This window comes from Nannospalax galili, unplaced genomic scaffold, assembly GCF_000622305.1.
Source record: "Nannospalax galili isolate Female #2095 unplaced genomic scaffold, S.galili_v1.0 scaffold47, whole genome shotgun sequence".
Taxonomy (NCBI): Eukaryota; Metazoa; Chordata; class Mammalia; order Rodentia; family Spalacidae; genus Nannospalax; species Nannospalax galili.
The window spans coordinates 1,021,002-1,034,799 of NW_008357641.1; the positions used below are offsets into that span (position 1 = coordinate 1,021,002).

At 54.1% G+C, this 13,798-nt stretch overlaps 1 protein-coding gene across 3 annotated transcripts in view; it reads left to right on the forward strand.

Moving 5' to 3' along the window:
- The window catches only part of Rfx1 (regulatory factor X1), a 36,650-nt gene that overhangs the window by 9,627 nt on the left and 13,225 nt on the right, over positions 1-13,798 (forward strand). For all 3 annotated transcript variants that reach the window (XM_029557409.1, XM_008855423.3, XM_029557410.1), the window contains 6 exons: positions 6,928-7,037; positions 7,202-7,285; positions 8,329-8,436; positions 9,573-9,686; positions 11,053-11,148; positions 12,476-12,570. In XM_029557409.1, coding sequence (XP_029413269.1) covers positions 6,928-7,037; positions 7,202-7,285; positions 8,329-8,436; positions 9,573-9,686; positions 11,053-11,148; positions 12,476-12,570 — 607 coding nt within the window. The remainder of the gene's footprint in view (positions 1-6,927; positions 7,038-7,201; positions 7,286-8,328; positions 8,437-9,572; positions 9,687-11,052; positions 11,149-12,475; positions 12,571-13,798) is intronic.

Here is a 13,798-nt window from a genome sequence, read left to right on the forward strand (position 1 = left end):
TAAAGAGACCATTGTGGCTTCTCTGGGGATATGTGAGAAGTGTTCAGAGCAGGCTGGTCCAGAGGGTTCCTTGTAGGAGACTGACTGACTGGGCAGCCTGGGTGTGTCCCCTCTCCTCCCTAGAGGAGCAGGTCCTGGCAGCTGAGCAAGCCAGCTCCTGAGTGTCTGACTACCCTCATGCCATGGAAGTGGGGCATGGTGAGCCCACTGTCTGCCTTCTTCCCCCTGCTTCCCAAAATGGACCTGAATGGGCTGAGGCGAGCAGGGATAGAGGATGGTGGCTGACAGTGACTCCTCAGAGGGATGAAACAGAGCTGGGGTTCCCAGCCAGGACTGGGCATTTTCTTATTCTCAGGCTGTGACAAGAGACTCAGCTCAGAGTTGATCATTGGGCATCACCCTGTTGCCCTGAGTTTTCTCACCAACTACCTTCCAGCTTCTTAGGGGGCTGCTAGGGACCCATCTCCATCTTGCCTACCTCAGGGTACTGGTGGGAACCTGGTACAGTGGTGCCTCAGGATGGCATAATTGTGTTACTGCACTGACTCTACTTCCCTGGAGTAGAGGTGTCTTCATGCCTTCATGACATCCAGGAAACTGTGGAAGGGCCATATGTGGTGGTGCACACTTGTCTTCCCAGCACACAGGAGGCTGAGACAGGACTATCTGGAGTTCCAGGCCAGGCTGGGCTCTACCTTAGATCAATGGACCTCTGACGATGGATGTGGTCCTAAGAAACCAGGACAACCTGGCAAGGGCACTGTTTATGGAGTCCCAAAGAAGGCTAGGGACAGGGCATGTAGGTGCTCAGGGTGGTAGGTAGGAGGACCACACACTCCCCACCTGTGTACACCCAGAGTCCAGGGTCTTGGGGCTGCAGGTCCAAGGGTTCTCAGCCCTACCCAGTGATCCTGTGCTATTACTTCCTTGCCAGCACACCCCACACCGTCCTTTGGCCCAACCTGAGCCTGCAACTTAGCAGCATCAGGTACTGGCCTGGCTGCACCTGCCAGCTCTTCAGGGATGGAGTGGGCCCACCTTTACTCCAGGCCTCTGCAGCCTCTCCTGAAAAATCTCTCCCTCTAGCCAGGACAGATGAGCAGCCCACATTAACTGAGACTCTCTGACCTGGCCCTCCCCCTGCAGCTGCCACCCCCATTCTTGAATCAGATGTCCTCAGAACATCTAGCTCCTCCGTCCTTGCTTCCTCATCCACACCATGTCCTCACCCACTTGTTTCCTGGCTCCTGACAGCTTTTCACCTAATTGTGTCTGACACGTTGGTCCTCTCCCAACTGCAAACCAGTCCTGCACAACTGCCCAGGTCTTTCCCTTTTCTCTGCTGGCCTTTCTGATCCCTCACTTCTGCCTCACCTCCTGATCCATAGTAGCAGGGGACAAGTCTCTGGCTCAGGCTGGGCCCCTCTCCTCCAAAAATTTTCCCTGCATTGAGGCTTTCAGAAGTGTCATGGCTCACCATCTCCCCACCACCACCCCCGCACCCCAGTTCTGCAGGTTTGAACCCAGGGCCTCACAAACCTTAGGCCAATGCTTTTACAAATGGACTACATCTCCAACATTCTTCCCACTTTTTATTTTGAAACAGGTTCTCACTAAGTTGCCCAAGCTGGCTCTGAATTCACCCTGTAGCCCAGGCTGGCCTTCACATTGCTGTCATCCTGTCTCAGCCTCCTGAGCAGCTGGGATGACAGGTGTGTGCCACCAGACCCAATCATGGTACGGCTTTCCATCCCCTGCTGAGGTCTCCAGCCAGGGTCTCAGCCCTGAGCTCCAGAATCTCATGGCCAGTCCTTCTAGGTCTGTCTGCCAAAGGTCAGCTTGGCAGATGGTGATCAGCCCTCCTCTGAGATGTCTTCCCTCCACCCAGGCCTGACTCAGCCTCTGCTCCTATCCTGCTTACCCTAGAGCCTTGCTGCTCTACCCCACCCCTCCACCTCCTAAGCCCACCCAGACTCTGACCTCTGCCACCTCTAAGTCCACCCAGACTCTGACCTCTGCCACATCCATGGCCCCCTAACCAGCTTCTCTGCTGCCTTGTCCTCACAGCTACTACAGGGAGCCTGTCCCCAGCTATCATGTAGGTCCCTGCACATCAGATCTCAAACCAGATTGTTCCAAGGAGGGGCCCCAGGACCATGTGGTTTCAAAGCATTAGAAGATAGGCCCTACTTCCTCCGGAAAGGGCTTTAAAAGTATCCTATAAGCCAGGAATAATGGTGCATACCTGTAACAGCACGGGGGTGGGGATGGGGGTGCTGAGCCAAGAGCATTGAGCGTTCCAGGCTAATCTCAGGCTGAAGAGATGGCTCAGTGGTTAAGAGCGCTGGTATCTCTTGCAGAGGACCTAGGTTCAGTTCCCAGCATCCACATGGGTGTATGAGGGAGTCTGACACCCTCTTCTGGCCTCCACAGTCATGGCACGCACATAATGCACTTACAAACATGCAGACAAAACACTCATAAAATAATTTTTTTAAAAGATCTTACAGTTTTTTTTAACTTTTATTATTTTTATTTTATGTGTATGAGTGTATTGCCTGCATGTATGTGAGTGCACCTGTGTTGTGCAATGCTGCGGAGGTCAGAAGAGGGCTTCAGATTCCTCTGGAACTGGAGTTAAGGATGGTTCGTAGCCGCCATGTGGGTGCTGGGAATTGAACCTGGGTCCTCTGCAAGAGCAGTCAGTGCTCTTAACTGCTTAACTCTCCAGCCCCAAGATCTTATAGCTTTTATAAAAGCTGTGCCCTAGGCTGGAGAGATGGCTCAGTGGTTAAGAGCACTGGTTGCTCTTGCAGAAGACCCGGGTTCGAATCCCAGCACCCACATGGCAGCTAACAACTGTCTGTAACTCCAGTTCCAGGGGATCCGACAGCCTCTTCTGTTCTCTGTAGGCATTGCACGACATGGGTGCACTTACCTACACGCAGGCAATACACTCATACACATAAAATAAATAAAATATTAAAAAAAAAAAAAAGCTGTGCCCTGACATACCTGCTCCAGACACCAGCCTTTCTAACCTGTACCAGCTTGGCAGCTCAGCCTGCCTCCTCCCTCCCTCGGGCAAGCACGTTCAGTCCAACCCTTCTGCCACCTGTCATTTCTGGGCCTCCTGGACCTCCCTTCTTTACTTTGCTCTTCTTGAATTATCATCATGTGGTGACACCTGCAAAGACAGGGCTTTGTCCCCTAGGTTTTTGTGCAATGAGTGGTGAATGGGGGTCTAGCTCAACACAGCAAGTGGAGGCATCTAGCCTAACGTCCCATCTCATTACCCCTGGACTGGGCTCTGTGCAGCAATCCCCACCCCCAGATGTCTGATTGGCACTGGTCTCTTCATATAGGTCTCTCATGACTTTGGTGTTCCCAGAGCAAGGCTTTTGAGTAGACACACTGCTTTAGTCCCCAAAACACCTGAGTAGTTCTTTCTGCCTCTGGTTCTCCTAGTTCTTTGAGGCATATCCAGCGAGGTCTTGGTGTTTAAAGACCTAGGTACCTTTTAGGTCAGACAGGTGGAGGTCAGTCTCACTAGCTGTGGGGTGGGGAAGTGGCATGCCACATGGGACAGCATATTAGTGAGGGCAGGCAGGCTCATGCCTCTGGCCAGGCAGTGGCTTGCTGCCTGTTTTTCACAGCAGCCCTGGGGAATGCATCTGTCCACTGCTCTAGTTATGACAGGAATGAGCCTGCCCTACAAGGGTTACTGCCCCAATGAGCTCTGAGGAAGAAGAGAGAGGCTGTTGCCCTCCCTGCCCCTATGGTGGTTTTTTCTTGATCCCTCTCCCAGATTGCCCATGTGAGCCAGTCCTTGGGGGAGGGAGGGAGGGAGGGCTGACACCAGAGAAGGTGGCAGGGAGGTGCCTATGCCAGCTCCTGAGCCAGGATCTATCTAAATTGACCAGAAACTCTGGGAGCCTAGTACAGAGGGAAGAGCTGCCCTTAGCCCTTGAAGCCCAGAGAATGGGAAGTAAGCTGAGACCAGAGGTAGAGTACCTAGTCTAGGCCTGCCATGCTCTGTCCTAAAGTGACTTTGGTTTTTGGGTTTTTTTGTTTTTTTGTTTGTTTTTGGGGGGTGATATGGTCTTATTATGTAGACTGCTGGCTTGGAACTAACTATGTAGACCAGGCTGGCCTCAAACTCACAGAGGTCCCCCACCTCTCCCTTCCTAGTGCTTAGATTAAAGGTGTGCATCACCACGCCCATCCCTAGGGTGATTTTGGAGGTGATAAGGGTGCTTGAGTTTCCATGGTCAGACTACACTGATCCTTGTCCTCTGCTGGGGCCACTAGTCTAGTTCTTTAGCCCAGAACTTGATGTGAATGGAGGGAGCTGCCAGCTGGGAAGATGAAGCCAGGCCCACCTGGAGGGGACTTAGAAGCCGAGAGGAGCCACCACAGCCAGCCAGGCCTCCCTGCAGCTTGCAGTCCTCCAGTGGCCGAGAGGAAAATGGAGGCTGCTTCTCAGCATCCCTGGTACAGATGGGAAAAGAGAGATCAAAGCAGACATGGGTCTCCAAGATAGTTGGAGTACAGAACTACCCTATAAACCCCTGCCTGCCTCACATCATCACCCCTAGGAGCCAGCAGGCAGGAGGGGCAGACAGTTGTTTTTTTACCTGTGGGGAAGAAGGGCCTGGCTGGTAGTGATATCCCGGCCCAGCTTCCTGAGGCCTGCCTTCCTGAAGAGCTGGCTGTAAACTGAGGGGCGCTCAGGCAGGTGTAGGTGGAGAAAGCCTGGCCCAGGAGGAAGTGGCGACCAATGGAGAGACACTGTTAGATTCACAAACAGGAAATGAGCAGCTGCTTCCAAACTCCAGTCTTCAGGGGCCTCCCTGATTATGTATAGGCTCAGAAGAGAACCAACCTACAGACAGAGCTGCCCCCAGACTCCCCACTTCCTTCCCAGTGCCCTTCTCAAACACAGTATGGAAGCATGGGCCTACTCTTGACCTCACAGCAAATCCTGTTCTGGCCTGGCCTGGTATAGATGGGGAGGGGAGAGCTCAACCTTGAGGGCCACCCTAAGGCAGGAGATGGAAGGACATCTGGGACAGGTACTTGACTGGAGCAGGTCCCCAGGCCTCTAGCTGTAGAGGGTCTGGCTCAAGGACCTGGGCCTTGCAGGCGGCAGGGGCCAGTGCCTGGTGTGGCTCTTTACCCTGAGCTAGGACAAGTTTTCCATGGGCCTCTTCAGTCTAGCATCATCCCTTGGGGTATACCTGGTTCCCCGTGTCCCAGACAGCCCAAGTGTGGAGGGCACGTGACTCAAGGCCAGCTCAGGTTTCCCTGAGAGGGGCCAAAGGAAAATGGGCCTCCTCCTCAGGGGCTTAGAAACCTAAAGCAGATTCAAGGGAAGATCCCAGCAAACCTGACCATCAGTGCTGTTTGGAATTGGTGCAGCTACCCAAGCAGGCCTAGGAGGGGCCACAGGGAGTCTCTGACACTTATTCCTACATCTGGCCACCCCTAGCATATACTCAGTTGCTCCTCTGGGGACTGGGCCAGTCTCCTGCCCTGGCCAGGCACCTTTCCTGGGTCCTCTTTGGAGGGTGAACCCTACTATGGAAACCTCAACCTTGAAGTGTCCTTAAGGGCCCCAGCTTCCTGAACCTGAGTTTGAGAGCATGTCCAGTGACTCAGGATTCTGGGGGCAGGGACGGAGGTCGTGTTGGCTCAAAGGGAGACCTGGGACCCAGGCTAGGACCCAGATGGGTGATAAAAGGAAGTTACTTCCTCTCTCAGTCTCTATTACCTGAAAATGAGTAAAAGCAAATACTGGCTCCAGGGGCCCGAATGCCCGGCACACCAGAAACAAATCAGTGTCCGAAGCCAGCCCCTTGATAGGCCCTGTTCACAGATGGTCCTTCAGCCCTATCAGAAATTGGATAAGCTCTCTGGAGTACCCCCCCCTCCCAGCCTCCAAGCCAGATCCCAGGAGAGTGCGCTTGTAGACAGCACCTGGAACAAGACAAGCACATGTCCACCCCACCCAACCTTGTCCTCTAAGCTGCTGGGGGACAAGCCAGGCCACATGTAGGGGATGAGATAGATGACATTCCTGCTTGGGCAAAGGTCTCCTGGCCAGTGTGTCTTGTGGACATGTTCCCTCCCCCACCCTCCTGCCAGCCCATGAATCACTTAGCAAGATGTGTATGAAATGTGACCTGCCTCTGCCTGATAGCATCTCTGGTACTCAACCTCCATCCTACCTGGCCCCAGCCCCCTCAGGCAGCCCGTGCAGAGCATATTGTTTATCCGAGAGAGCACGAAAGAGTTCTGAGCCCATGTGGGGATTAGCTTCCCAAGGTTGCAGGTATAAAGCCACCAGTGCACTGTGCTGTTCCCATAGTGCCAGGCACCCTGGGACTGCTGGACACTGGGGTGGGGGAGGGTAGGGGCACCATGTTCTATGATTGCCTCTTCTTGGCTGCCTGCCAGCGTGAGTACTTACCCTTTTGGTTCCAAGCCCTTTGTTGCCCCCACCCCACTCAGCTAGGGGAAGAAGGCTGAGGGGGGCATTCCTGACTACCTGTGTTTCCTGGGAAGCCAGAGGTGCTGGCCTACCACCTTGGTCCTTCCTGAGGTGCCAGGACTTGGAAGGATGGTCCAGCCCTGGACTTGTGGGCATCATAGCTCCTCAGATACCCTATCCAGTCAGCTTCAGAACAGAGAGGACCAGGGAGCTATTTCCAGATGTCAGGGATCCTGGGTTCCCTGGGCTCCCATCTCTCCCTGCCATTTACCCCTGAAAACTGTAGGGAGGGGTTAGGCAGGACTTGGAGAGACCAGGCCTCATTAAGGGTCAGCTGTGGACTATGGGCTGCACTGTCCTCTGAAGATGGGCTTATGCTCAGGTTGGGGGCAGAAGCCTCTTGACAGAGCTGACCTGCTGACCTCTTCTCACAGAAGGTGCCATGAGGGCCAATGAGACTGTATCGGAGGCCAGCCCAGGTTCCACGGCCAGCCAGACCGGTGTCCCCACCCAAGTGGTGCAGCAGGTGCAGGGCACCCAGCAGGTAGGACATGCCCCCCTGGGGGGGTTGGGGCTCCTTGCCCCACCTTCCTGCCAAGAACATCTGCTCACCTGCTTTATCAAGATGTGGTGATCGCTGCCCTCCACTTGCCCAAGGCTGCCATTCTGAGAAGCAGGCCTGGCACAGCTTCTTTCTTGCCCCTGCAGCGGCTACTGGTACAAGCAAGCGTGCAGGCCAAGCCAGGCCATGTGTCTCCGCTCCAGCTTACCAACATCCAGGTACCACAGCAGGTAAGGTTCCTGGCCCCAGCCTCCTCTTGCTGTCAGCTTGGCTCTGTTCTTGCCAGGGTCACAGACATGGGCCCCATCCATGGGCTATGGGCAGTGGCCTCTACAGGGCAAGACTAAAATCCCCCAGGTGCTGTTGGCTAAGCAGCCTCTGGAGTCATCTTAGCAGAACTAAGGCCTGAGGAGGGTTGACAGCAGGCAGCCTGTGGGTCTATCCCTAGCATCTCTCAGTGTTTACAAGTCCAGATCTTGCTGCCACCGTGAGGTTCTGTGCTCCAGAAGGCCACAGTCAGGTGTTGAGGCTCACACCCATTTCTAGTTGGTCAGCATAGAGTCGTACTGTGCTGGAGTGCTAGGGTTGGAAGTGAGGGCCTGGGGCATATTAAACATGTGCTCTACTGCTGAGCCACACTCTGGCCTCCTCCTGACAGAGTATAAGGGTAAGAACACATAATGTTTTGGGGGTTTTTTTGGTCTTTTTGAGACAGGGTCTTCCTGTAGCTACAGCTGGACCTGGATTTGCTATGGAGACCAGGCTGGCCTTGAATTCACAGAGATCTGCCTGCCTATGCTTCCCAAGTACTGGTACTAAAGGTGTGTGCCATCACGCCTGACTTGGGGGATGTTTTGAGACAGGGTCTCAATGTAGCTCAGAGTGGCCTAGAACTCCATATCCTGGAAGTGCAGGTGTGCACTCCATACCAGGCCTCTAGACCACATTCCACATAGCCAAGAATCAATCCTGACTCTGCTGTTTCGTGCTTTAGAACCCTAGAACAGCCCTTCACCCCCTGAGCTTGGATGTCACCCACTATGGAGTGGTGCCGTAACAGCTTTGTTGAGGTGGATTGATTCCTGAACTGACAGAGTACCTAAATATCCTGGCCAGAAGGCACTCAGTGAAACTGCTGGAGGCTGGAATGCAGCTTTGTAGTAGCACATGTACATGAGGACTGGGTTCCATCTCTAGCCCCCAAACCACAACCAAAGGCTGAGACTGTAGTTGTGATTGGTGATGGTACTCCCTTCTTTCTCCCCGGCTCCAGGCTCTCCCCACACAGCGTCTGGTGGTACAGAGCACTGCGGCAGGCACTAAGGGTGGCCAGGTCTCCCTGACTGTGCACAGTACCCAGCAGGTGCATGCTGCCCCTGAGGTATGTGGTCTCCTACTCATTTCTCCATCTTCTCTCCCTGATCCAGTCACATGTATCCCTAACAGCATATCACAATATAGTTCAGGCTAGTCCCAAATTCCTATGTAGCCCAGACTCACCTCTAAATCGTGATCCTCCTGAGGACTGTAGGTGTGTATCACCATGCCTGGATTACTCTGGACTCTCTCACCCTGAACTTGCTGCTTTTGAGTCCCGATACTCCATTTTATTGATCCTAGGTGGGGTCACCCAGCTAATCCTTGACCCTAACTGGCCTAGGTGAGAAGCCATGGAGCCCTTCTAGGGAGGAGGAGGGGACTCCTCCCCTGGTTTGAGAGAGCTGTATCCTAGGAGATAAAGTGGCTTCTTCCATCTACAGGGTGGGTAGTGTCCTTTCCTGGGAGCCTTAGACCTCACACATACAACACCAGTGAGGATGTGGGGAGAGGCAGGGTGGAGGTGGTCCTGAGCAGATATTAGCATCGGGAGCCCAAAGTCAGGCTGTCTGTGGGCAGGCTTTCCAGCCTCACAGCCCAGCATTTTCTGTGTGTAACAGAGCTAAGGATGCGAGGTGTGTTGGCACACACCTACACTTGAGGCTGAGGCAAGAGGATTTCAAGTGTGATGTTAACTTGGGCTTGTAGGGACACCCTGTCTCAGAAAAAGCTAGTGAAAACCACCACCCATATTCTTCCATCTTGTGAGAATTTCAGCCCAAGCTAGAGCATCATGGCCCTAGAGCAAACACCAGCAGCCTGCCCACCTTTGTGGTCCTGGGAGCCTCTCCTTTTGCTTTTATTAGGAAGTGGGTATCTGAAGCACTCAGGGCAGGACCCAGTGGAGACAGCACCCAGTTAGGTTAGATGCTGCTGTTGTCATTACTGGAGCCCTGGGAAAGCCTGGCAGGGGGTGGAGGGGTGCTTTCAGGGGCCCTGGGGCAGCCCAGCTGCCAGCCTGTTCTTCCTCCTCTCAGCTGTGGTCCTTCTGACTTTGGAAAGAGCAAGTGGCCTCTGACCATCACGGGAAGATGCCCCCCCCCAAAGAGTCCTCCTGAGTTGAGTATTTGTAAGGGCCCAGGTGCTCCCAACACAATCCCTGCTGGCCCTGACATTGTCTCCATGTTTTTTCTCTTGTAGCAGTCACCAGTACAGGCCAACAGCTCCACCAGCAAGACAACTGGGGCCTCCGCAGGCACTGTGCAGCAACTGCAGGTCCACAGCGTCCAGCAGAGTGTCCCTGTCACCCAAGAGGTGCCTGGCCAAGGCGGGCAGTGGCTAGAGCCAGGGGTCTGGAACAGATGGCCTCTGTAGCCACCCATGGCTGTGTCCCTAGTCTGTCAGAGCTAAGCAGATGGGGGTCGAGTCCCAGCCTACAATGTGGGCATTTTGTAAGGGTCTCTGCCTCTGCCCAGATTTAGTGTCTTCAGCTGTGACACTAGAGGTGCCTAATGTAAAATCTGGGGATAGCTTTGAAACTCACCTTGGATCAGTGAGATGGTTTAGTGTGTAAAGGCACTTGCCCCCAAGCTTGACGACCTGAGTTCTATCCCTGAGACCCACATGGTATTGAAGAAAACTCGCCTCAGGAGGACTGGGGATGTACTTGGGTAGAATACTTTCCCAGTGCACAAGGCCCTGGGTACCATCCCAGCACTGCAAAAACAGAAAGGATCCCCACTGACCTCTTGGGTCTCATTTGCCTAGGGGACTGTCCCAAGGTCAAGCTTTTGGTCATTCCTCGGGGAGAGACCTCATCTTAGTCTGTGACTGACTTTCCAGAAGCCAGGCTCCCCAGTACCAGCCAACAAGGCCTGAGCAGGCCAAGAGGCAAGGGATATCCAGCACCTGCTTGTTCTTGCTTAACTTAGGGGTCTCTTGGCCTCTCCACAAGATGAGATAGGTTTTGGTATGCCCTCATAGTCTCAACTACATGGAAAGGTGAGTCCAGGTAATCTTAAAGGCCAGCCTGGGCAACTTAGTGAGACCCTGTCTCAGAATAAAAAGTGAAAAATAGGACTGCAGATGACTCAGTGATAGAGAACTTGTATGAGGCCCCTGGTTCCCAAGCATGGGGGAGGGGGACCTCAAACAGACCAAAGACATAGATAGACCCTTTCCCAGAGGAAAGACGAAACCACTGGACCCAAAAGACTAACAGATACTTCTCTTCCTGGGCATGAGTTGTTCTAAACCTCCAGACCCAAGTTCAAGTTCCCACCCCACCCTTCCCCTTCCCCCACAGCCACTGTGCCCTGAGCATCCCTGAGTTTGGACCCCTACAGTACTGCAGTATTTGTGCCACCAGTAACCCAGGCCATAACCATGCGTCTTTTGTGCACTCCTAGGGAGCCTGTAGTGGATAGGGTGGAACACAAAGACCCCCTCAATCCCAGGTCTGCCACTTCCCAGCAGTGCCACCTCCCTTGGACTTAGCCTTCACATCTGTAAATGGATGCCCGGAGTGCCTGTAGTGCTGGATCTCACAGCAAAAGTCTGACCTCTGCCTAGGAAATGGTAGTCTTTCCCTAGAGGGCTGCTCTGAGGTTCACAGTCATGTACCAGACTTGGCCATCATTGCCATGATTACCATAGTTGGACTTGCCTCTCCCTTTCCTAGAGGTCCGTGGTCCAGGCCACTCCACAGACACCAAAAGCTGGCCCCGTGCAGCAGCTGACCGTGCAGGGACTGCAGCCAGTTCACGTTGCTCAAGAGGTGTGTGTCTCACCTTTCTATGTCGGGGCAGTTGGGTCGGTCCCGGGCTGTGGCTGGGGAATACAGGCACCTGACCCCAAGGGAGGGATGGAGCCACCTGGGGGGGTCCTGAAGGGCTGAGGCCACCGGAGACTTGGAGGCTAGAAGTCCAGCTCAGGGCAGGCTTCACGTCACTTTCTGGCCCTGGCTGGTCCTGGATCCCTACCCATCGCAACATCTGGCTACTTAGGGCCGGGTCTTGCTAAGAGATCTGGATTCAGATCGCGCTTTCTGGCGTGCCCGGGTTCCCACCCCGTCTGAGACACGGGGCGGGGATCTTCGTCCGGTTGGCCGCGTGCTTGCAGCCTGGTGACCCCCCAGTGTTTCTGTTTGTCCTCCAGAGCTCAGACAGTCAGTTTCCCGATAGGAAGGCAGAACAGCGAGAATCCCCGCCCACGCCACCACCGGAGCCGCCGCCCCGGCCGCCCGGGCCTGGCGTGCAGGCCCGGGAGCCGCCGCACCTGGCAGCGTGCAGCTGCGAGGCCCCGCAGCTAGGCAGTCCCGAGCGGTCACCGCCCAATTACGAGCCGGGCGTGGAGCAGTGGGTGGAGCTGGTGGGCGTGCTGCCCCAACACCTGCTCCTACCTCAGCAGAGGGTGGTCTTCGAGCCACTGCCCGGGCTCTCGGCTCGAGCCAGCCCGGACCTGAGGGTCAGAATCCACAGAACGCCCCAGGTGCTAGTGTTCGGGACGGCCGCCACGGCCCTCAAAGTACGTGGCGGCTGCTCGGTGGGGGGCGAGGGCGGGGCGACCCGCTCGGGATGGATGCCGCCCCCAAGCCCGGTCCAGACCCAGGCTCCGCCCCTGCAATCGGGGTGGACGGGTGGAGGTAGGCTATCCAAGCCTTGCCCCCAAGGTGCTGTCCAAGTCATTCTAGGTTCTGGCCCTTGGACCGAACCCCGGGCTCCTCTCCTAACATCCTGCTTGAGAAACCTTCCAGGTTTCCAGCACTGGTCCCCCAGCCCCTGAGGGCGTGTCTTTAGATGCGACCGGGGACACTTAATCCCTGTTTCCACCTTCCAGGCCCATTGTAGGATCCTGTTTGGGGTCCCCTACTCTACCCAACAGGTGTTCCCTTCCTCGTTGCAGTTCCTCCTGATTCCCAGCCCCAGCTGAGGCCAGCCTCTGAACCTCCCACCTCAGTCTCCAATCTCGGCTCTGAGAGGGCTGCTCTGGGCCCTGTTCAGAGAACTCAGAAGTGCGCCCTCCCAATGGGGATTTCTCTGGATGTCAGGGAGTGTGTATGTGGAGGCCAGCCCTGACCCTTGCCGCCCTTGCTCCTGCTCCAGGTGCAGCAGCTCCAGCAGGTACCTGTCCCACACGTGTACTCCAGTCAGGTGCAGTATGTGGAGGGCGGCGATGCCAGCTACACTGCCAGTGCCATGTAAGTGGGCAGAGGGATAGGGGAAGGGCTCAGATCTGTAGGACATAAGGTCCTAGTTCCAGCCCCCAGCTGACCTTCATGGCTCAGGTGACAGTCAGCCAGATGGGAGCTTCCTAGGAATAGCCAGCTGCCAGAAAGATAGGCTGCTAGTGGCAGGAGCATTGACTGACTGGGAAGGCATTTCCATAGAGCTGGGGGTTGTGGAGTTAGTGGACCTGAAAAAAGAAAAAAATATGAACATATATATGTATACATGTGAGATATACACACACACACACACACACACACACACACACACACACAGAGTTTTCGTTGTTAATGCAGGGTCTCACTACGTAGCCCTGGCTGGCCTCAAGCTCCTTACATAGACCATGTGGGCCTCAAATTCAGAGATTCACCTGCCTCTGCCTCCCTATTAAAGGTGTGTGCCACCATGCCCGGACTATACACACATACTATATATATATAAGATAGCATTAGATCCCCTGGAAGTAGAGTTAAAGACCATTGTGAGCCACCATATGGGTACTGAGAACTAAACCCCAGTCCCCTGCAAAAACAGCAAGTGCTTTTTACCACTGAGGTATTTCTCCAGTCTTACACATACATTATTACAATACAAAATTTTCTACTAATAGGGAATGTTCAGAAAGGAAAAGCAATTCTGTCCCATCTGATCCCCAGCATCACCCAGAGTAGACACTGATCTCTCTTTCTTTGTTCCTATGCAGACATGCTCTAGAATCAAAACTGTCCTATTTCAGCAACACTCAGAAGGCAGAGGCAGGAGGATCTTTATTATTGCATTTATTTATTTATTTATTATTTATTATGTGTAAGGGGGTGGCATGTGTGGGCTATGGTGCATGTATGGAGGTCAAAGGAAAAACCTTCCTGAGTCAGTTTTCTCCCTCTACCATGTGGGTCCCAGGGATGGAACTCATTTCCTCAGGCTTGGTGGCAAGAGATCCTGCCCTTCTGAGCTATCTGGCTGGTCACCAGGAAGATCTTGAGTTGAAGGGCGGCTACATATTGAGGCCATCTCAAACAAAATAAAAGAAAAAAAACTATTCCTTTTCTTTGTTTAGAAATGCAGGCTGAAGCTAGATGTGGTGGCAAGGACTAAGGAGGCAGATCTCTGTGAAATTAAGACCAGCCTGGCCTGCATAGTGAGTTCCAGGCCAGCTGGGGATACAGAGAGACCCTATTTCAAAAGAAAAACTACCAA